At 29.1% G+C, this 24,626-nt stretch overlaps 1 protein-coding gene across 2 annotated transcripts; it reads left to right on the top strand.

Annotated features, from left to right (window-relative positions):
* The first annotated feature begins 4,909 nt into the window (after positions 1 to 4,909).
* On the top strand, positions 4,910 to 18,013 carry LOC129910865 (PDZ domain-containing protein 8). Of its 2 annotated transcripts, XM_055988453.1 has the most exons (9): positions 4,910 to 5,636; positions 5,834 to 6,031; positions 11,033 to 11,225; positions 11,291 to 12,590; positions 12,649 to 12,777; positions 12,839 to 13,369; positions 13,505 to 13,543; positions 17,330 to 17,561; positions 17,621 to 18,013. In XM_055988453.1, exons 1-9 carry the CDS (start codon positions 5,478 to 5,480, stop codon positions 17,912 to 17,914), a joined length of 3,075 nt encoding a protein of 1,024 aa, XP_055844428.1. In that variant the 5' UTR covers positions 4,910 to 5,477; the 3' UTR covers positions 17,915 to 18,013. The 2 variants fall into 2 exon arrangements, with proteins under 2 accessions (XP_055844428.1, XP_055844429.1); XM_055988454.1 differs by lacking the exon at positions 13,505 to 13,543 and having other exon boundaries at positions 4,912 to 5,636; positions 17,327 to 17,561.
* The last annotated feature ends 6,613 nt before the right edge of the window (positions 18,014 to 24,626 follow it).

Genomic DNA, 24,626 nt, shown 5'->3' with positions numbered 1-24,626 from the left:
GTTATTTTAAAAAAAGGAAAAATTCAAATGAAATGAAAAATCAAATATTATAATAATATTTAAAATGAAGAAAAAAAAAAGAAAAATAGTAAAAACTAAAAAAAAAAATAAAAATAAAACATTTTATTAACGAAAAAATTCAAATTTGTGTTTTTTTTTATTAACGTAATTAAATATGGGATGTGTTTTAGCATGATGAAGGATTTATTTTTTACCTCGTAGGATTACATGGAAATTCATTGGAAAAAATTTATTAAGTTTTGTTCAAATTGTGCCATTTGTACCTTCGTTGAGTAAACAAGTAAATCGGATCGGAAGGACAATATTAACCTTGACTTAAGGACAAAACAACGTTGATTCATCTTAGACCTTGGAGGAATGTTATTTGTTAACGGGAACTCTTGCTTTAGAAAAAATGGTGTATAACTTATAAGTGGAATTTTCTATTTAAACAAGTCAATTGAAGATGATCCCCAACTGAAAACTAGGGTGAGTAAGACAATCGAACTCCAGATATAATCAGATATGACATTACGCCTTGAGGCCGCGCACAGTAGTGCCTTTGGTGACTTTTTTCTTGATGAAATAAATGTCATGAAATTTGGTACACTGAAGGATATTTGTATAGAGAATACGAAAAAAAACTGACAAATTTTTTTTTAATTCAAAATGGTGTATCTGAAATATAGAATCCATAGATTCATATTAGATAAACAAAAAAATAAAAAAATTTGAAAACAAAGTCCAAAAAGTTCCATATTAGTAAAACACTTTTATACCTCTTATTACGCTATTTCATGGATATTTTTTAAAATTACCACCATTTTGACATCTTTTCTATTTATGATTCATAAAAAATTGAATATTTTGGGCTTATATGGTTGCCAATTATGTTTTTAAGTAAATATTAGAAAACATGATGTAGGTACCTAATGAAAAATTTCAGATTAGATAGATTTTTATTATTTTCTTCAATATTTAATAAGTTTATAAAAACAAAAATGATTTTTGTTTTTATAAACTTGGTAAATATTGAAGAATAACCAATAAAAATCTATCTAATCTAAATCTAATGAAAAATTTCAATGTTCAATAAAACTGAGAATTTATTTTTTCGATAAACCAAAACACCTATACTTTTCTAATAGATTTTAGTATTTTAAATTCAAATCCAAAGTCGTTATAGTGCTTTTATAAAATTTGAAAAATTTTTCCAAAAAACTAATATGCCATCAGTAAAAATGAAATAAATCTCGACAAAACAAATAATACCTAATAATTTTAGTAAGGCCGTGTGTGAATTGCATTAAATAGTTAACCACGTGTAAAATTTTTGACGCTATTGAGGTGAATAAAAAATTTCAGCCATGATACTACTTTTTAACAAAAAAAAAAAAAAAAACAAAACAAAACCATCTGAAAAAAAAAAATTTAACCTTAATTTAAGCAGGTCCCAGAGCCCATTAAATTTTTAACAGCTGAAAATTTTGTATTCACCTCAATAGTGTCAAAAAAATTACAAGGGGTTAACTATTTACCGCACTTCACACACGGCCTAAAAACAAAGTTTACAACTAAATCGTAGATCCGTGTCGAGATTCAACTATTTTGGCGAGTGAAGTGAGTCGACTCGCCAACTCCCCCTTCTCATCTCACTTCGCTCACAAAATCAATTGAGCTATTTCAGTGAAATGAGTTAGTTGGAATCTAGTTTCGAGCTTATCGTAAATGTCATCTTTGTATATACATTAGGGTGCTTCAAAAAAATTTTTGTTTTCTTTTTTCCAACTCTTATTACGAAAAATGTTAGTTATTGACTAGAAAAGAACTTTCCTGAAAACTAGAAACTGTAGCTTAACTCTATAGTGTCGCTATTTTATTTTAGTTTCCTATGCATTTTTCATAGAGGAATCTTGTAAAAAAAAAAATATTCTATTTTTTTTTTTTAAATTTTTACTGAAAAAATTCCAGATTACAAATATTTAATCTCCAAGTTAATATAATCGAACTTTTCAGTAGAAACTCTTGTGATGCTTAATTTCCAAAGGCTGAGGTAAGCTCGCCGGAATCCAGGGTTCGTCCTGAGAAAAGCAACTAAAACTCAGATAGAGTAAAAACACCGAATTCTTCCAATTATCAATACTGTTATTTATTCACAAAATCAACTAACTACTTTCTTAATAATTATTTCTTAATAAGTATTATAGAATTTACAATTTGTTGTAATAACCTAACATGCTCTTTACAGAAAATCCACGGCCTCAAAGTGAAGGGAATTCAGCTCAAACTCAAGATGAGGGGGAAAGGGGAATATTCTAATGCACACCTCCTAGCGGGGGTGAATAGAGCGCTACCTAATAAGCTCCTTTTAGTCCCTAATGCACAGCCTCCTTACGAGGGTGAAAGATCTATATCAAAAACTAAATAAACTTTTGCTTCAAAATTCGGAACAATTAATTAAAATTGAGCCTCTAGGCACAATAACCAAGTTGCTATTCAACTTTAGTAGCGCCGGGAGAACTACTTCTTTATTATTGAAGGTTGCCGATTCTGGATTTTCTTTGAAAATAATACATCTACATACTAATAAAATAGCTTATACTAAATGTGAATTATAAAAAATAAAGTACACAATTTCATATATAAATATTGTATGCAGTAATTTGTTGTTGTCGATGGTGTTGTGGTCTGTGGTGATGGTTTGTGCGGTACATAGTCTGGGCGGTGCGGTTTTATGTTTTTTACCGACTTCTAAAAAGGAGGAGGTATTCAATTAGCCTGTATTTTTTTTTTTATGTTTGTTACCTCATAACTTTGGACTGAGTGGACCAATTTTGATAATTATTTTTGTATTGGAAAGCTGGTGGCCAATGTGGTTCCTTTTCAATTTCGTTCAGTTATAGCCATAGGAATTATTAGAAAAACCATAAAACCCAGTTTTGATCCATGGAAGTCGGTTTTGTTTTTTGATAAAAAAAGATTATTAATAGTCCCTGCGGCCAGTTGTAAAATTGAAGCGGTGTTTATATATAGTCCATGGGTATACACAAGAGAAATGTAACGCTTCGTTACACTCTTAAAGTTTGTGTTGATTTTCCATTCCATTTCCATTTGTACATTGGTCTACATTTTGAACACGTGTATCTACCTACTGATTTTGTTGATATTTACAGTAACACATGGAATGATGAGAATTATGAGTTCTTTAGGTATTAAATTATATTTCACTTTAAATCTGCTTATTTCTAATAACATAATTAAGTTAAACAAAGTTTGAAACAGCTAAGGTTACTATTTCCAGTATAAATCGAACCAACCAAATGTTTGAAATCCTAAAATAAAATAAATAAATACAGGGTGTCCCACAGTCACCGCCCCAAATTAAAACCATGGATTCCTGAGGCCATTTAAAGTCGAAACGTGTTTTTTTAACTTAAATGATTTGAAAGTGTAAAAAACAATTTAAAAATCGAAGAAAATTGTGTTTGATGCAAAATTGTGGAGAAACGGTTGTCCGCAGAAAAAAAAAGTTTTGAGACAAACTTAAACTGTAATAAATTCTTGATAGGTTGAAAAAAAAATCTTTCAAATCAAACGTAGTTTGGCAAAGATGAGGCCAGTTAAAGGACAATAAAAACCGTGGTAACTCGAAAACGGGACGAAAACGAGAAAATTACCTCTTAAGTTTTTCGACTTTAAATGGCCTCAGGTATCCATGGTTTTAATTTGGGGCGGTTACTGTGGGACACCCTGTATATACAAATACATACATATGTATTTAATAGGCATCTTTTCTTTAAAATAATTTATTTAAAATTGCTATTAATTGCATATAGGTAATTAAACATACTACAAAACAACCATCACCTTAAATAAATATACGAAGTGACCTGATTTATTTTTTTTTATTTTTTGTTTTTTTGTAAACAATGAATAATTAAACAAAATTGCAAACCGTCATTTAGTTGAATTAAAAAATGTTCAACCTATAACCTAACATATAGGTTGGGATACTTTTATTACATACTTGTTGGTATAAACGTTGCCAAACTATGTCATTATGAGAATGACATTTTCTCCTATATGTTGTTACAATTTAAATCTTAATAAGATAGATTTTTTTGTTATTGTAATATTACATTATTTTACATTCCAATGATTATTTGACATAAATACATTGAGACAATGCCATCCACAATTTATTCATCCCTTAGTTGAGTTGGGTAAACAAAATAATAATAATAACACACAAATGCATGTAAATTACACGCCAAATCATCAGATTAAGGTCCTATTTTGCTATATAAATTTGACAAAGTATTCAAAATGGATATACCTGCGAGATTTGCACAAAAAGAAGAAGGATCTCCAAAACATTCCTGATAGTCATAAAAATGTTTTAGCAAATGCTTTAAGGTCCAATTTATTCACTCTCCTTTGTATTTAAAGTCACCATTAAAAAATTGAAAATCTGTCAAATCGCATAACTACGAATATAAAATTTTCCATTTTAAATGGCGGCTTTAAATTTAATAGAGTGTAAATAAATTGGGCCTAAATTTTATTTATTTTTATTTTTGTTTCATTATTCTTCAGTCATGCTCTTAGACCCAATTTATTAAATTTAAAGCCGTCATTGAAAAGGGGAAATTTTAAAATTTGCATGCGATTGGACAGTTTTTAGTTTTTAATGGAGACTTTTAATTTAATGGAGTGTGCATAAATTAGGCAACAAAAATATTTGAATATTTATTTATTAAACAAATTGACAATAATTTTTGACTGAGTGCTCAAAAAAATTATTCTTTTATGCAATATACACATAGAAAATTACAAGAAAAGGATTTCCTAACCTCAACCTAACGATTCTGAACGTAAATTTTCCACCCACCTCTTTTTTAATACAGAAAACAATAAAATTCATCGCACTCGGCTGTGCACTTTATTTACAAACTAAAAACAGCTGTTACAACAAATTGCGAACTCCTGCGCCGAAATTGATTTTTCTAACAAACGCCAAACAATCCACTCGCTGTTGTTCATTGAAAAACTTATCAGAAACTCGCCTATTGTCGCACTAACAGGGGGCATCGCTATTTCCGCCATATACCAATATGGTTTCGTCAGATTAGTGTTTTTTTTTTTTTTTTTAATTTTTTTTTCTGTGGTTTGTATAGAAGTGTCTATCTGCCCTCATAACAAAAATTACAACAAAAAATGTGCCTGTAAAATATCAGAAATCAAGAAGAACTTTCTTTCGTATAAAACACAAATCTCTGGATATAGATTAGTAATGGCCGTGATTTAAAAAAAAAGGGAAAGCAATAAAGAAATAAATCTACCCTCAAGCCATTATAGCTTCCTTTCCCACGCCCTTTCCAAGTGAACAAAATATAATCTGTGAAAATTTTTCGGTATACAAAGTAAGTTTTTTTGGGGACTGCAAGCAAAGGAGTACCTTTCTAAGTTTATTAAAAATGGATTTGACCAGCCTTTTGTTGTTTGGCTTTATATCGGTGGTGATTGGAGCTGTTCTAATGCTGATTGTTCAATATTATATTTATGTTCGTTTTTGCGATATGCCACAAACTAGCAATGAACAAAAGGATTTTAATGAAAAATATGCACTGCCTGAGGTATGTATAGGATACATCTAATAAAATTGCGTCTTCAAAAGAATAATAAAATTACCCATCTACTTGAACAACAAACTAATATTTTGTTTATGTATATTCTCTTCTATGGTTCGTAATCGAATACAACAACCATCATCAATTGCCCCCCCATTGCTTAATATATTCTCATCAAAAAAAAAAAAAACACACCTCAAAAGGATATACACGAAAATGCAACAAAATTTGATCCTGAAAGTAAATCCCCCCTGATGGCACTCAATTTGATAATGCAATTCCTATTCCATGAATTGAAGCACACCAGCAGAGTACGGAAGTGGTTCTACCGGAAGCTTTCGTTGGAACTGGATGAATTGGTTACGAAGACCACTACAGGCAAATTATTCGATAAGTTGACGGTAAGTGTAACATTATAGAGATAGGGCTTGGATAAGTTTTTTTTTTTTTTTTTTTTTAAGTCGCATTAAGGACGCACTCAATGGTGGCTCTTTTTCATTTACATCTGTACAAAAACCACTCGTATTAAATACGTCTTGAGTGGTTTTATGGTTTTTTTTTTTTTTTCATTTTGTCCTTACGGCTTAGTATGGCTTCATCATTATCGTGTTGTGGGAGGGATTTAAAAAAAAAAGGATATTCCATGAAATATTGTAGAAATGCAGATTGATTTGAATTGGATGTTTACCTATTGAATGTTTTTTTTTTGTACCTATTCCTTATCGCTCTGGCGGGTGTTCTAGTTTCTTTGAGAGGTTATATTAGGAACTTGACGGTGTGGAATGTTGTTTATATTTTTATCTCTATTTGATATTCCTGTTGCATATTTGATGAATACTAGGAAATGTATAATTTAATACGTGTGTGAATATTTTTTATGGCAGAAACCTCACAAGTTTGCACATAAATAACGAACTAGGATTCCTTTACTTTGTGACAAATTAGGTTTTCAACATTTATTAGAATTTTTAAATAATCATATAGGTACCATTTTACCTACAACACAAGAAAATTTAAGCAAACTTTACCAAATAAGCAAACTTTGAACAGTGTAGGAGCCTAAATACTTAAACAGGTTGTAAGGGATATTTTGTTTACTTTGACTTTTAGGAAAAGGAAAAGTTTTTGATTTTCTTATACACATTAGGGTGTCCGTTATTTCCCAAAGTGATGTTTTCGGGGGAGACACCCCCCAGATCGAAAGTTTAGGACCTAAATAAGGGGAATTTAGCAAAAAAAAAAAATTTTAGAGGTCATTAACCCGTGCCTAGGTTCATACTTTCCATAATATACAAATTTGTATGGGAAATTTTTAACTTTTACATAAAATTTTTTTTCTCTCGGGTTAAATCATCTATTTTCAAAATGTTTGTTGATTCTGGTTAGAAAATAGTTTCTTTAAAAGATCACATTCAAAATTTCCCGTTAAATTAATTTTTTAATTTTCGGAAAAAATTAATTTAAACGTATAAAAACGGCAAAAATTTCAAATAAAAATTTAAAAAAATTAAATTTTTTGATTTATACACACATTTTTGAATGCAATATTTGAAAAAAATTAACCCTTTCGAACCCAGGCTATGAAAATCAATATTAAAAAATGTTTTTTTTCGGTATTATCGGGTCAAAAACATCACAACTAAGAAATATGAATAGCAAAAAGTTATTTTCCAAAATAATAAATAGCAAAAATAATGGGTTTTTCTCATGTTACATGTAAGTAACATGCACTGCCTATGACCACCAAAAAAATTTGGAGAACTGAGAAAATAACTTTTTATGAAACTATAATGTATGCTACTTCTTCTAAGCAAAAAAGCAAAACACTTTCAGCATTAACATTTTGTATATCTTTTTTTCAAAATTATGAACATAATAAACAAAAATGTGAATTTCAGTCCCTTTCTCGATAAAAAAAAATTAAAGGTATGATATTTGACTAACTTTTTGTAATAATCCAGTAACTAGGCATTATTATCTTTCAATCGTTACCTAAAAAATTGTTTAATTTAATATTTTTTACGAATTTTTAAAAAAAGGTTACATGAGAGTAACGCTGGGTCCGAAAGGGTTAAAAACCAATAAAACTGCATTTAAAATTTTGTGATTAGTGGTGTACTTTAAGAAGAATAAAATAAAACGTAAAAGCAAAAACCACGAAAACAGCTAATAATTTCAAAAACCGAAATAAAATATAAAAAAAATTTTTTACGGGGAATTTTGAATGTGATCTTTTAAAGAAACTATTTTTTAACCAGAATCAACAAACATTTTAAAAAAAGATGGTTTAACTCGAGAGAAAAAAAATTTTATGTAAAATTTAAAAATTTCCCATACAAATTTGTAGTATTAACCTGACCTCTAAAAAATTTTTGTTTGCTAAATTCCCCTTATTTAGGTCCCAAACTTTTGATCTGGGGGGTGTCTCCCCCGAAAACATCACTTTGGGAAATAACGGACACAATAATACACATTGAGGCCTTCAAAAAAAAAAAAAAAAAATTGGATCGATATTGCATCGGAAAAATGTTTTAAAATGTAATATGCATGTTTATTTTTTACATAGGAACTTTTTTACTCTCAGTATCTGGAAATGAAATTGATTCAAATGGTTAAAAGAAGAGAAGAAAGCTTGATGTCTGGAGGGATCAAAGGAACTTAAAGGATGGATGTTTGATTTTTGGAATAACGTACTATGTTTTGATCTGTTCGTACAAATTTTTTGAAAGACATTCAAAGAAAATCTTATTTAATTTAATTGGTTTGTAAGATAATTAGTTATAGATTCTGGACAGCTTGGGTTTCGACCAGGGTTTCTAAAAGTATACTTTAAATATACATATCTCGAAAGCTAAGTGAAATTCAAACATTTTTTATATAAACTTTTTATAAAATAAAATTCACGACTGCAGTCAAACGTACTTGTTCTTATCGTAAAAGTTGCTCCAATGTTAAAGCGGGAAACCGACGAAGTTACGAATCCCAGAGTTACCGGCGACAGAGTTACGAGCGTCAAAGTTACGCGAAACCGAAGTTACGAAAAACTAGAGTTACGAATTCTAAAGTTATGTTAAGCTATGACATGAGTTTTGGGTTGGCAACAATTGCGAGGAACGATATGGAATTATGGAAATACAAACAAGAGATTAACATTTGTTAAAGCGAAAATGGGTGTTATTTAATCTTGTAAAATTTTGATTGGATAGGTATAGATATACATATATGGTTTTGTTTTTGTGAGAAGATCCCAAAAACGTTGAAATAGAAAAAAACATATGTATACTTAACTTATGTAAGTTTGGGGGACATAATTGAAATTAACTTCTTGTTTGTCCAACTAATATTGCACCTACGTATCAATATTCTTTTATTTATGTTTCCATAATTCCATATCGTTCCTCGCAATTGTTGCCAACCCAAAAATCACATGTCATAGCTTAACATAACTTTAGAATTCGTAACTCTAGTTTTTCGTAACTTCGGTTTCGCGTAACTTTGACGCTCGTAACTCTGTCGCCGGTAACTCTGGGATTCGTAACTCCGTTAGCATTTCCTTGATTTCTTGCATAAAAAAAGAATTTTTAGAAAAAAAAAATTTCGAAAATCGTTAGATCTTTTTTTTTAATAGTTTTTTATTATAAAAATTTTCTAACATTTTTCAAAAAAAAGTTGGTATTCCATTTTGAAGAAATAATTAATTTACAAATAAAAACGAAATTCCAAAATTTGTCACCAACACGTTTTCAAAAACTTGATTTTTCAAAAAAAAAAAAAAAAGTAAAAAGGAAAGGAAGAAACTTTTTTTTTTGAAATAAACACGAAATCTTGGGAAAATTGGTGACATTTTACATCTCATGCAAATGTAACTTTTTACACAATTTAATTAGGGTGTTCCATCAATTTTGTTTTAGTAAAATACACAAACAACCTTTTATTCTTATAGACACTTTAGATTCTTGTTTCTAATGTCAAAAGTAACATAATTGCTGAATTTCAATAGGATACCACTGTTATTACTAACTTTTTCCATACCCAAATTTTCACTACAAGCAAAAAAAAACACCCTTTCACATGAAAAAAAATGTATTAACTTATTTTAATCGTGATTCCGATGGGAAAGACAACATTTTCAATAAATTTCATAATGGTACCTGATTTTATCGGACTTATCCTGGATTTTATTTAATTAGGTACCAAAAAAAACACCCTTTCAATAAAAATATTTTTATAAACCTCTTAGATTCCTGCTTTCTGTTATTAAATAAAACATTATTAAATTAAACAGTTGTACCAATTTTCAATGGGGTAACATTTTTGTCCTAGTATTTGTGGTTTTCACAAAAAATAAACACCCTTTCACAAAAAAAAATTTTTAAGTACTTTATGGATCCATTGTCCTTGATTTATCTTACACCTTCACCAAAAAATTTCATAAGTTTATAAAATAAAAACAATGCATTAAAGTTTGGAATGAATCACTTGCCTACAACAAGTTTAAGGCTGTTGCTTCTTAGGCAGATACACAGCCTTACTGATAGACAGACAAACAGACGAACTAGCGGGATCCAATCTTTCCACATTTTTTTGTTATCTTTTTACAAATGCATAATTTTGTACATACTTAAACTATATCGCATGTAATGATGTTTTAAGAAGTCCAATGCTTTTATAAACCTAAACAAAATTTTATTATTATGTAACCTCATTAATCCCGATGCAATTGAGTGCGCAACCCCATTAGAATATAATGTTCTCTGATTGAATTGCCCACATGTTGTCGTGGTAAATGAGAGACACTTACAATAGGGGACAGTTTGTTTCGTAAAACGGTTTTTTATACAATAGACAATGAATGGCTATAGTACTTTCACTTTTTTAAGTAAATGTACATAATGTGTCTATCTGTCTGATGTATAAAACACTAGTGATATTTTTCATTCCAAAACCAGCCTGCCTAACTTTTATTATAACATGGAGTGTGTGAAGTTAGCCCCCTTTTTTTTGAAATTAGTATTTTTGAAAGTTGTTCTAGGTTGTTTTTGATTTGTTCCGGAATGTTCCGAATTTTGTTTGAAAAATTTTTAAAAATGAGCGTTTTAGAGCCAAAAAAACCGTTTTTGACCTGGCCCCATCCCCTTTTTTTAATTGAAATTTAAAAAGTTGTTCCGGGTTTAAAAAGTTGTTTGGACCTCTAAGTACAATATTTCGAAAGTTAGGGGCCAAAAACAAATATATTATCCCCCCCCCCTTGTTTCGATTTTTTAAGTTGTTCCAGGGCTCTTCTAAAATGTTCCAGACTTTCAAAAAATCAAAAAAATGCTCCCATGTCCCCCCCTTTTCACAAATCCAATATGTAAAAATTAAAAAATGTTTTTTATTTGAATTTATGTTCTCTTCAACAGCTCAAAGATCTTGATCTCGGTGACCAATTTCCAGAAATAAAAATACTCACCGTTCACGATTTGGATATTCACGAAACAGAAGGTCGTATTGAAAATTTAGACTTGCAATTAGATATAAAATACACTGGTAATTTTCGAATGGCAGTTGATGCAGTAATGGTTTTGGGGAAAAAAGCTTCATTGACATTAAAAGGTTTGAATTTTCAACCTTCAAATATTTTTGTTTACAATAATTCATAAAAAATCTCTCATTTCCAGTTAAACGATTATCTGGATTGGCAAGACTTCAATTTACCAGAAAACCCTACACCCATTGGTCACTAAGTTTCCTTGGTGATCCTGAACTTGATTTAGGTATTGAATCTAAATTTCAAGGCCGTCACATGCAATCCAATATCAGTAGTCTAATATCAAATCAAATTCGAAGAGCAGTTCGTCGCAAACACACTCTACCAAAACATAAACTCCGATATAAACCGTTTTTCCAAGAAAACGATGAAGAAATCGATGCTGATATTCAACCTAATGGTTTATTAGAAGTTAAAATATCTGAACTTTCTCGTCTGCTAATTCCCAATGCAACTATTACCGATGTTTATTGCACCTTGACAATGGCTTCTTTAGCATGGGTTGAAGCAAAACAAAAAGATGACCGAAATGTTATTGTTTCAATAGATGTGGAAATACACAAGGCGAAAAATCAACAAATCGGTATCCTATTTAAACAGGGTGAACATAATGTTGAAATCGAAGCAGTTCTACCAAATACTCCAGCAATTAAATCCCAACTTCGATCCGGAGATACACTTATTTCGATTGAAGGAACAAGAGTTAACTCTATTCAGCAGGTCGCTAAAATTGTCAAAGCTCTCAGCAAGTCGGTATTTTTCCTACGAATTGAACGTTTAATACCTGGAATTATACGTAACGATGCTATTTTGGAAGATTTAGATGTCTACGAGGATCTTGGTGAACCAAAACCTCCTCCCACACCTAAACTAATACCTCATGGTGTTGAACTACTAAGCCAGCCACCTTTGACTGGAAATCCCTTACCAAGACAAGTTCGAAGCAATTCCTCGAGTGAATCGAGTATTTCGAACACACCAACTAATTCACCTAAAAAGACAAAACTCATTGCCAAAGCTATTAAAAAGACTCTTACTCGAGAAAGTAGTGACACTTCTGTCATTTCTGCAGAAGATAATAAATCAATTGGTAAAACAAGGGCTAGAGAAGATTCACTAAGCAATTCAATGCCTCCAATTGCAATTCCCCCAGTACGAAGTGAAGTCATGGATGTCGAACACTACCAACAACATTCAACTATTGATTGCTCTATCGACAATCTTATCCATATGGACGACATTTGTCGTTTCAAACTGAATTCAAATTGCAAGTATTTGAATCTCTGTGTCTATGGCAAATGCACTGGAGACAGCGTTCTTCTAGGATTTTTAAACATTCCAGTTAAAAGTGTTATTGGCGAGTGCATGGAGACAAGCTTAATTGAGATGATGAAGACATATCACCTTGTACCCCCAGTTCAGCAAGATTTGTAAGTTTTTAAAATTCGGTCCGAAACAATCCCTAAAAAATTTTAATTTTCTTTGCAGAAAAGCTCACGATCTATCGTCGATGTCAGGATTTAATCCAAATATGTGTTTTGGAGATATTCTCATGGCCTTTTCATGGGACGGAAATCCGATTCAGGGTGAAATTGTGAAGAAACCATTAAAGGCCAAGTAAATTTTTACTTCTTTTGTCCAAAACTAAAATTAATCCAAAATTTTGATCAATTTTTAGAAGTTCCTCAGAAAAATTGGAAGAAATTGAAAAGTCTGAAGCCACAACTGCTGCATCATCGCCTAAAACGCACAATTTTGTTCGCACTCATTTCCATCGTGCGACACAGTGTGATTTTTGCGGAAAGAAAATTTGGCTTAAAGATGCCGTCCAATGTCGTGATTGTTCAATGACATGCCATAAAAAATGCATAACAAAGTGTCAAAATTCAACAGTTTGTGGTCCAGTTGATTGTTCAGGAGTTTTAAATACTATTTCGACTACAGCCCAACAACCTGAATTTACTGTAACTGAAGCTCCATCATCAACAGCAACAACAAGTATTGATGAACCTTCCGAAGAAGAACAACAAAAATTGATTGATACAAAAACTAGCACAGAACCAGTAGTTCATCGTCAAAGTTTAACAGGTCTCATTGCACAAGGATTGAAACGTGTTAATTCGGCTAATAATTTGGCAATACCTGGGATATCATCGTCGTTGAGTCAGAATAGTAAAAGTTTACCACCAAGTCCGCAACATAGTCCAAGGTAGGGTAAAAGTATTGATTTGTTTATGTTTAATTTGAAAAGCCTAATTTAGATATGTGAGAAACTATTGTTTTTATGTACAACAACACTATTTTAAGCTAAGACGTACTTAATACGACTTTTCTATTTTTTCAGCCGATTTGAACTAATGTCATCTAGATTTTTGTGCGATTTGTGTGTATTTTTTAGTAGCATTAAAAATATTTTAAAAGAACTTCTTTGAATAATGTACAAAGCGCACATTTTTTTTTTTCTCTTTTATAGCTTTTATAAAAAATTACCTAAAGCTGAGACCTTTTTTGCACTTTTTTATTCATTTTTCAAAAATTTGTCCCTTGATTTTGAAGGCATTTAAGCGTTTGGAACTTCTTTTGCAATTATTGTCTTTTATAAATCCTTTAACTCAACAAATCACTAAATATATGTAGGTACTAGCTGACCCGGCGGACTTCGTTCCGCCATTTCTTGTATTTATTTTTATTTTCGACTTTCTAATTTGTCATAATTCCCAATACAAAAAGGAAATCAAAACTTGAAAAGTTCGTCCAATTAATTTTTTCACTTTTAAAATTTAAAAAAAAGTGGCCTATGTTAAAAACGTTTTTTAAGTTTTTTAATTTACCATTGTGAAGCTTGTAGTCAATGTAGCGTTATGTGTGATATATCAAATGAAAGGTAATATTATCAGGATGCTCAATAAAGATAAATCAAATTTTTGTAAGCTCCAGATCAAAAGATGTAACGTGTTGAAAAATAGAGTTTTATTTTACCGTTATTTCAAATTTGTCATTACAAAATTAATTGAAACTATGTACAAATATAGTCTTGCCCATTATCTATCTACACTATAAATTTCATTCATTTATCTATTGAAGAAAAAAAGATAAAAATAAAAAACGGCCAAAAAACTTGGGACAAAAAAAAATTGTTTTTCCCGTTATTCGGTCAAAAATCGATTTAAAAATTCAAAAGTTTGTACATGCATGCGCATGATTAAAACCTATATTTCCTATAAATTTGAGATTTTTTGCAGACTTTTAAAAATTCCAAAAAAATAAAAGACTACTCAAAAATGTCCCTAAAAATTAGGTTGTTTTTCAAAAATTTTTATTTCAAAATGCAGGGCCTATGAAAAAAATCCGTTTAAGACCCCTAATTTTTTTTTTAAATATCTTTCTCATGGTGTAACTCAAATTTCTGTGCAAAATTTTTGCATACCTCTAATTAGTCTTTTGTCGAAGGTCTATGACTGCAAAAAAACCCTCACAACTTGGTTTTGAAATTTTTTTGAATTTTTTCAATACCTTTTTTAACTATTGAATAAATTTGTCTATCATTTAAAAAAAAAGTCAACTCTTTACGACTTACCGTTTAGAAAATAGCCCCTTTTTTAATGTCGTGTTACCCCTATTTACCCTATTTACCCTAGAAAATCTTGAATTTTTTTTGCCTTAAACCTTCTCCTCTTATGCCTCCTTGATTTCAAAAAAAAATTAAGAAAATGAGTCAGTCTGTGTGGCCGGTTAGCGAACGTACACAAAACCAAACTTTAATATATATAACAGATAATAAAAGTTCCTAAATGTCGTCATGGGCTGCCCATCAAAGGACAATCAATAAGAAAATTTCATCCAAAGAAACAAAATTAAGAAAACAATGATCACCAAAAATTGACTCCAAAAGATGAACATTCAAATTAACTGAACTCAAAATGAAATTTATTCTATAATCGAACCTTGTGATGGCTGTTTTTTTCATGATGATTTGTCCTATACGAAAAAAAAAACAATCCCGAATTTTGAAATTTATTCCATTTAATAAAATCATATTAAACTTTTTTTAACATCACATAACTAACAATATTTGTGTAATTTAATTATTTTTAAAGCTTAAATATAATGCTCTTTATTTTATTTCAATTATATCAACCATCGCAATTGCAATATTGGCTAAAATAATTTCTGTTGTTTTGTTATTATCTTATTATATCAAGACTCACAAAAGCTTGTATCTTTCAAAATAGTGGGTTTAAGACAAAAAAAAGAAACTACTTTTATTTCAAATTGTCTTTTGAAAGTAGTTTTCTTGTATCACTCAATTTCGTTTCTTATAAATTTTAAATAAAATTGCATATTTTTGAAAGTTTGAAATTCTATTTAGGTACCTAAATCTATAACTAGGTAACTTCAGAGAAAAATAGTACCTAAAATTAGCACAGCTACAACATATTTTTTGGCTCAAGCCCACTGTTTTTAAGATGAAAACCTATGTGACTTTGATAACCTATAACGGACCTTTCGGACGGAGCATATACCAAAAATCAGGCTGTTCAAATTTTTTCCATGAAAAACAATTTCTCTTGTAATATGTAATAATTTTTTATAAATAATTTTTTGGAAAAAAAGTTTTAAAATAAAATTGGTATGCCATTTTATAAAAATCACTAAACAACATCTGAAAACTAAATTTCAAAAAAATTCAATGTCCCGCTTTCGAAAATTTGATTTTTCAAAAAAAAAAATTTCAAAATTTTTTTAAAAATCCAAAAATTATTTTTTTTTTTTAATTTTATTTTTGGCTTATATCGAAAATATATGTATGCTTTTTTAGAAAAAGTTTCGTTGAAATCGAATAATAAGTTTCGGAGTAAATCGGATTTAAAAAAAAAAAAAAAAAACGGTTCTATTTCAGGTACCGTTAATTGTGATTTTCAAAATAAAATTTTTTTATTGAAAGACAGACCTTGTCTTAAAACTTACATATAACTTAACTAAAATCGGTATATGACAAGTACCGTTATTTTTTATTCAAAAAAATTAATTCCAAAAACCCATCTGGAGAGTCGCCAAATAATAAGCCAATAAAGTTTGACATCAATCGGTCCATCCGTTTAGGCTGTAGCTTCGTATACAGACTGATTGACTTCCGGGACCCACTTTTTTGGCGTTCTCTATCATCGTAATGGTTTTTTCTGTCAGATTTACCGTTCTCCTCTACAACACCAATAAATTTAAAAAATTTAATAAAATAAATTAAGTAAGTGATTTTTGTTAAAAATGCTATAAAAAGTAAGTTGGGTCAGAACGAGAAAAAAATCTATTCGAATTGGGTAAATAATCCAGTCTTTGAAAACATTACCTTAAAATGAAAAAACCAAAATATACGTTCAGAATACGGCAACAATAACAACACTGTAATACATCTTTATTGAAGCCGAAAGTTTTTATTTTTTAAAGTAAATGTTTTCTCGCTATTTTGGTAGCCAGTCTTGTTTCAAACAAGGAGTTCCCGGTAATTACGTTATAGAAGAAATTACGTACGCCTTATCTTTTTTTGGAAAAAACGCCAAAAGCTTTTAAGCATGCTAAAATTTGAAAAAAAAACTCCAGAAAAAAATTTGCAAAATAAAACAGAAATGCCATAAAATACGTTTTCATCACGCACTAAAAACTATAAAATAATTTAATTAACTTAAATCCACCACTATTGATAGGTTAGGTTATGCCGTCGTACATTTTATTTAAATCTGAACTTTAACATTTTCATATCTTCTTTCGCTTTTCAATTTCTTACAAAACTTTTTGCCATAATATTAATAATATTGTGAACTACAGTAGACGCTCGATATAAGTGAACTAATTAAAACAAGGCCTGTTCACAACCTATTTTTAACTGGAACATTTTCTGTCGAATTTTTATATCGAATTTAGTTCACTATTTAAAGTGCCTAGTCTGTGTAAAATTTGAGTGGTTCACAATATTGGATAGTTGATATACACGAGACTCACTTTATCAAGCTTCTACTGTATTTTTTTTTTTTTTTTTTGTTCAACTCTGTAAATGTAAATTTTTAAACATTTAATATTTTTTTTTTAATTCCTAATCCATTAGCTTATTCTAAAATTCACTATAATAAAAATAAGTTTATATTTATTTTTAATATTTTCCTTATAAAAGCAGAAAGCAGTCATTGGTCAACCAGGGAGTAAGTCCGTTCATAACTGTCACTCAAATACTTGAGTCCATTCCGAATGACCTCGAAAAGCTCTCAAACGAACAGATAAATAGCATAACTGAGCCTATTATTAATATAGGACGAGATGAAGATGTTATGACACTAGCAAAGGATGCCAGCAAGGAGTTATTCGGTGATCGAACTTCTGTTGAAAGAATGTCCAAAATCAATGAGTTGGTAGGTGGACAAACAAAACATTATTGAGAAACCCTTTAACATAACTAACATTTCTACAGCTTACCAAACTTCGATTGGCCTTAGATAGTGAGACATCCAACCATTCAAAACTTTTAGAAGTCAATCCAAATGAAAGTTCAATCATTAAATCAATTTCAAATGACAGCACACGATCACAGAGTAACGAAAAAATTCAAGAATCCGATGCACCAATATCACCGAATAGCAAAGAGGCACTTGCACGAAAAGCATTCGATTTGGGTAAATCTGAAGAACGAGTTCAAGCCCTCAGTGTTATAATGCTATATTTGTGTACTGGTCTTCAACATGCCCAAGGAGTAGCATTCCAATGAATTATATTGTACGAGTATAAGTTTGAACTATAATAAAATATTAAAATGAAAAGAAAGTCACTCCGGTAGAATAAAAAAATATATATTTAAAAACTACGAGTTAAGATGCATTTTTACTCACTAAAACATTTCACAAGGAAAATATTGTCTAAAAACTCACATTATAATTATTATTGTATGTTAGATTAATAAGTAATTTACTGTCGAATTAAATATAAAAAAAATATATAAATAAAATTAAGATGTGGTAATATTTAGTAAAATTTTATTATATACAGAAAATATTATGATTCATTATAATAGTTACACAAAAAAAAAATTGTTTGCCTTTACAGAATTTATATCAATTATTTTTATGAACATTGATGGATTTTTTAGGTTTTAAGTGAAAATATAAAAGGGAACGAAAATTGCTAAATAGTTAATTATAATTATTATATTAATATTAAATTATATATATTTTCACTCGGGTAAAAAATAATTTGAAAATATTGTAATAAGTTTGGTTTCAGCCTGAGATTAGTTAATAAATTTTGTTTTAAATAAACTAAACAAAACTGTAACTTATTGTTTATTTTTCCCAAAAACATCTACAACAAAACTAATAGCACAGGAAAAATATACAATTGCTGCGATATTATTGAACTTTGATTTTTTTAATTAATATCTTAAAAACTATCGTAAGGAATTAGTCATACTTCACATCCCCTTATTCCGCTCATTTATTTGAAATTGACAACCATCAATTCCGGACTACATCATGTCAAAAATTTTCCACATTCATGGTTTGGGTTAGAAATATACAAGGACACAAATTTTTTTTTAAATTATTCGTCAAATTGGTTTTCTTTACACATTATTTACAGTTTATTTGCCGTAATAATTCCAAAGAAGTTATTTTTAGATTACAATGTGAACGTACCTATAAGAAATTAAATGATAGTATTTACTAATTTTTTTGTATACCTCAATCTAAAAACTAAAAAAAAATTTTAAGTTTTTGAGAAAAATTAACTGTCTACAAGATTTCAAAGCAAGTATTATTTTAAAAACCCTAAGTATGCCGGTGGATGTGCATTTTTATCTAAAATAAAAATAATTTGTTCAAGAAAATCTCGAACCAATTATTCTTATGTATAGGTACTCAAATCCTGAGCCTAATAAATAGTTTTCTTTGTGAATAGTGCTAAAATATTTGAAATTCGAAGTTGAGTTTTCCTTTAATTTTTTTAATATTTTATAACTAAACGGCAATTCCATGGTAACTCACGTTACATTCACAAAAATTTCCAACACATAAATAATTTTTTTTTTTCAATTTTAATGTAAATTGATACGAAATTACTATCCATGAATGGAGCATAACTATTACTTTCATAATTAACTAAAAAAATTGTCTTTATTTTTAACATTTGCTTGGGAAAAATAAAAGTTTGATGGTAACTCACGTTACAAAAATCGGACACGAATTTTAAGAGTCCGACAGTATGAAGTTTTTATGTGAAATTAACAATCTTTATTTGTTTTTAATGAAGATTCCATATATAAAAAATTACAAGCTTTTTTTAGCACTCACGGGGGGATATTGTCATCGTCACTATTAGACTCATCATATTTTCAGTTTGCTTGTTTTTCCGTCATTTTCATGTGAAATTCTTCTGTTGTTGGCAAGCTTATACTATAAAAATGCTTTAAGATTATTAAACTCCCTGAATTTAATGTCTATCCATAAGGGAATACAACAAAGAATCTTTTCTTGCAACTTGCATAAAGAGTTGCCGTTTGTAAATAGTAATTTGCTAATAAAAAAAGTAAAAAAGACTGCATAATTTGTTCAAAATTCGTGTCCACTTTTTCATGGAATTACCCTAAACACGTTTTTCATAAAATGTTATTTTAAATGCATGTTTTGAAATAAGGCCGTTTTAATGTCCAAATATAAGCACAAATTTATGCATCGTAAATTTGATATATCTACAGGACTTTTTTATGCTTTTGGGAAATTATTGTTATGATTTAACTTTGTAGGTACTAAAATCCACATGTCTTGAAGAAAAGAGTACATATTGAATGTTTTTTTTTTTTTAAACTATTTTTCCCAAATTTTGATTTTGAAATCTATTATTTCAAAACAATTTTTTTGAAAAAGTAAAAATAAATTGTAAAATTCTGGCTTTTGAAAAAGGCACCATTAAGAACTTTTAGTGTTGCCGTTGTTTTATAAATATTTTATTTAAACATTTTTTTTTTTCAGAAAATTGGCCCACCCTTATAAACTAAAGAAGATAGACCAACCTTTTATATTTAAAAATGATTATATTTATCCGTTTGTTCTACAAGAATGAACATTGCAGGCCAGCTCCAGGCAACCGGTAGGTAAGTAAAGAACTCAGCGTTGTCATCTTAACTTGTTGAATGGTCACCTTGTAGCCTATTTTCGTATCTTGTAGCGTGTTTATGAATCTTTTTGCTTCTGGTCGCGTCTTGGCGGTGCTGTTGTTTTGCGCTCACAGGTGCGATAATACACTTGACTTTTTTAACTTGACGAGCTTAATTTTTTAATATGACGCACTTCTAACCTTGTTCGAATTTCAGATACAAATAAAATTGTAAATTTGAGATTGTAAGTGTATAAAGAATTAAATTTAAAAAAAAGTTTTTTTTTGTGCCATTTTGAAAAAATTAGTAGTCAACATCTTAAACCAAAATTTAAAAAAATTCAATGCCCCTTTTTCGAAAATTTGATTTTTTCAAAAAAAAATAAATCAATTTTTTGAATCCAAAAAATATTTTTTTCAAAAAATTATTTTTGATTTGTAATATCTACACATAAAAATGTTAACACTTTTGCATACTTAACAAAAATTTTTGAAATTCATTTTGTCCTTTAGAAGAAAATTTAGATACAAAAAACCGTTCTGTGGTAGGGGTACCCTTAGATAATAATAATTTTCAAAAAAAAAAAAATTATTTAAAGATAGGTAGGAACTTAGATCATTTCTAAAAACTAATTTTTTAATTTTTTTTTAACGAAAAAAAATTAATTTCCTCCAAAATTGTTTAAAGGTTCCGTTATAATTGATCCAAAAATATTAATTCGAAAAACCACTCTGGAGTCTGGAGACTCTATGTACCTATAAAGTTTGATGTTAATCGGTGTACCTATCCGTTTAGGCTGTAGTCAGACCGATGAACTTGGAGAACCCATTTTTTTAAATTTTTATCCATGTCAAAACCTAATTTGACTATTAAATTTATTAAAATTTATTGTTTGAAAAGAATTTTTATTTTTATGTTTGAATTTTTTTAAGTGCAAAATTACAGAGATATTTCAGATCATCCAAAGGATCCTAATTTCATAAGAAATATAATTCAAATTAATTTTCGTTTTTCATAAAAACAGTACACTGTATAACGTGTGACGTCTGTTCTCTAAAATAATCCATGTGTTTTTTTTTTTTATTTCGAATACAGACAGTTTGGCGTCTGCAAATTTTCCACTTACTAATTCTCGAAAAACATCAACTTTTAATTATATTTTTCTGTATAATTAAAAATGAAATCAGAAATAATTATTCTTGTTTACTTATTTGTACTCGCATGTGTATCATTATTATTTGTAAATGTAAGAATAATTCCCACTTATATACGGATGGTGCTAAGGTCGTAATTGACTGCACAAAAAAATCTTTTTAATGTAAACTTGGAGTTTTACGTATTTAATATGATGCATATCTACATCCATAAATTTAATTTGGCACTTGTCCAAAGGCGGAGCTGCAAAAGCTTTTACTACAAAAAAAAACAGGAAAATGTCACTGATATTTTCCACAAGAGGAAAAATAAATTATTATCCATCAAGAAGGAAATAAAAACAAAAAACAAAACAGAACCACGAGTTCAATGTTTACTAGAAAGAAAGAAATCACCTTTGTTTACTTGGACAAAATTAATTTTGTCAATGATGAAAAATAGGAACAAAGAATTATAATTAAAAACTTTTTAAGATACATAAAGCATCTAGGTCGGACAGTCTTGTTTTTATGACTTAAAAAAAATATAAGAAAAATATGAATTAATTTTTTTAAATTTTTAATAATTAAAATTTAAGAAAAAAAAAAGAGACTTAACGATTCTCAAAAGCATTGTGCACCACAAAGTTGCAGTCTATCCTATTGGTAGGCCTTGTGAATAAAATATTTAACGTCAAATCTTTTCGTTATAATTCCTTGAGGCTAAACAAAATTTTGGCTTCTTTTTTAGACATGATGTTTGCTCAATTTAGAACTTGAATTTATTGTTTAAACGAATATTTATTGTACGAATATTTTTCTACATTTATTAATTTAAAATATAAATCTTTTTGTGAAGACAAAAAGTAAACACCAAAACTAAACGCATTTTAGCAACAACAACAAAAAATTGGCCGATCGAATGGGATTGATGCCCAAATTAAAAATACCACACTTACAATCAACTTTTCAGTATAAATTTGCACGCGCGAATTTTGGCAAAGATCCAATATAATTTGTTGCTGTCCCTTTTTTATGTCAAAGGCTGATGTCCTCACATATGTGAAATTTCGCAATAGTTTTCAAATTAAATTGATTTTTTATTTTCTTATTTATTAAAAATTTATTTTTGGCAAAGTATTTTTTTTTCTATAGAATAGGTAGGTACATCGTTGACATTTCGATTGATCGAACAAATGCAGTAGGTAATTGTGTGATAATTGTGAATAAAACTCGAAGTATCTTTGAGGTTTTTTTACCAGAGAGAAATGGTCTTACCTACTCATATAGCTACATGTGTTATAAAGAGGTTTTTTCTAATTTCGGAAGAACATATTTAAATTGCGTAATGGTGCGTGCAATTGTGCGAAAAATAGATAGAAATCTATTGCATCTGCTTTTTTTTTTTTTTGTAATTATTTTTCTTTGTTCTATTTTCGAGTTGTTTATTTTTGAAAAAAAAAAAAAAGATTTATTCGTACTTTGTTTGAGTTTTAAAAGAACAAAGATTCTTTTGGTTCATGGGAGAAAATTGTCAACAATTGTTTTTCAAGTTTTATCGTCAAAACAATTTTATTCGTGTGACTTGTTACGTGGTGATTTACGTCAAGCTGACGCTCGCTCGTAACAAATTGCATTTCGATATGATATATAGATAACAACAGCTGAAGAAGAGATTCAAATTAAATTTCCGATTTTTTTTTTAATTATATGAAAGAGTGGCTCATTAAAGAAGGTACCTATGTGCATTTGTAAAAAGTGTACAAAAAATGAAAAATCGTCCAGGGGATCCTTAAACGTAACCCTCCTAAAAAAATATTAGAGATTCAAAAATTGGGTTTTTACTTCTAACTTTTTACTGGCTCTTTAATTGGTTTTGGTTTCGTGTCAAACAAAAAAAATCAAATAAAAAAACCAAAAGTCATGCAGGAAACATTGAAACAATTGTTCACAGTTGTACAAAAACACCTCAAACCATTTTTCGCTTAATTTATTATCAAAGTTAAACTTATCTCGAATTTGGGTGATTATGCCCCAAATTTTATGCAAACAAAATATAACGTTTTTAAAAGTTATTAACCAATAATTCTTGTACAATAAAAAAAGAAAATTCTGTCGAAAAAAATTTTTATAACTATACATAATTTATACAGAGTTAGCGATGTAGCTATATAGTTTTTGTTTTCACTTGTCATGACTAAAGACAACTGAGAAATTCAGCCAATAAAGAGTAACTCTTAGGAAACTTGTTAAACAAGATCTACAATATATCATGACTTTCAGCAAGAAAATGAGCAATTCAAGTCAGTTTTTTTAAATGTTTGAGGACTTGGAAGCATATCCAATAGAAAATCTTTAAAGAGTCCATTAAAGATGATTTTTCGGACCACCCTAATGGACATACATTGGGGTGGTCCGAAAAATATTTTTTCTATAACACTGCACAACAAATTTTCTGATGAATAAAATATAGAATACTTTTCCAAGGGTTTTTGGTATGCTGAACTCGAATCCGGGGTCAGAAATATTCTATCAGCTATAGGTAGTTTTTTGAGATATTGCCATTAGAAAAATGCAAAAAACACATTTTTTGGCTGATAGCTATGGTTACTAAAGTTTGACTATTTTTATTATGAATAAACCAAACTAATACTTTTCCAATAGTTTTTGGTGTGCTTAACTCGAATATAAAGTCAGAAATATTCTCTCAGTCTTAGTTCTTGAAATATTGAGGTTAGAATTTTCGAAAACACGTGTTTTTGAGGTTATGCTATGATGTTTTATATAAGAACTGTTTTTCTTCTATGAAAATCAGTTTAAATCTTTCCAATATCTTTTTTATTATATGAGTTTAATTTTGCTGTGCAGTTTAATCGGTTGAGCCAGCCGCAAAATGTTTTCCACTTATCTATAGCATTAAAATTCTGAAATCTCAAAGTCGCTATCTTAAACACAAGAGGGTGCTGATAACTGTTCAATGTTTAGGTTTTTGAAAAAAGTGTACTTAATCTTGTTTTGTTATTTTAGCTTCTTTGAAGAGTAAATATTTTATTTAAATTTAAGTTGTCTTTATAATACACACACTTAATATTTTATTTGAAAAATGTGAGAAAAAATTAATAATAATAATTAAAAAATAAAAATAGTCTAAGAGCCCAGAGCAGATTTTGGGAGTTTTTGGATAACCGAAAATGGGTCAT

The sequence above is a fragment of the Episyrphus balteatus genome, chromosome 2, assembly GCF_945859705.1.
Source record: "Episyrphus balteatus chromosome 2, idEpiBalt1.1, whole genome shotgun sequence".
Classification (NCBI taxonomy): Eukaryota; Metazoa; Arthropoda; class Insecta; order Diptera; family Syrphidae; genus Episyrphus; species Episyrphus balteatus.
The sequence above is the reverse complement of the archived record's forward strand: the minus strand, read 5'-3'. Positions and strand labels throughout refer to the sequence as shown.

Coding starts and splice junctions, on each gene's coding strand:
- LOC129910865 (XM_055988453.1), top strand. CDS start 5,478: ATGGATTTGACCAGCCTTTTGTTGTTTGGCTTTATATCGGTGGTGATT. Junction 13,370..13,504: donor AGTCCGCAACATAGTCCAAG/GTAGGGTAAAAG, acceptor CTATTTTTTCAG/CCGATTTGAACTAATGTCAT. Junction 13,544..17,329: donor TCTAGATTTTTGTGCGATTT/GTGTGTATTTTT, acceptor TTATAAAAGCAG/AAAGCAGTCATTGGTCAACC.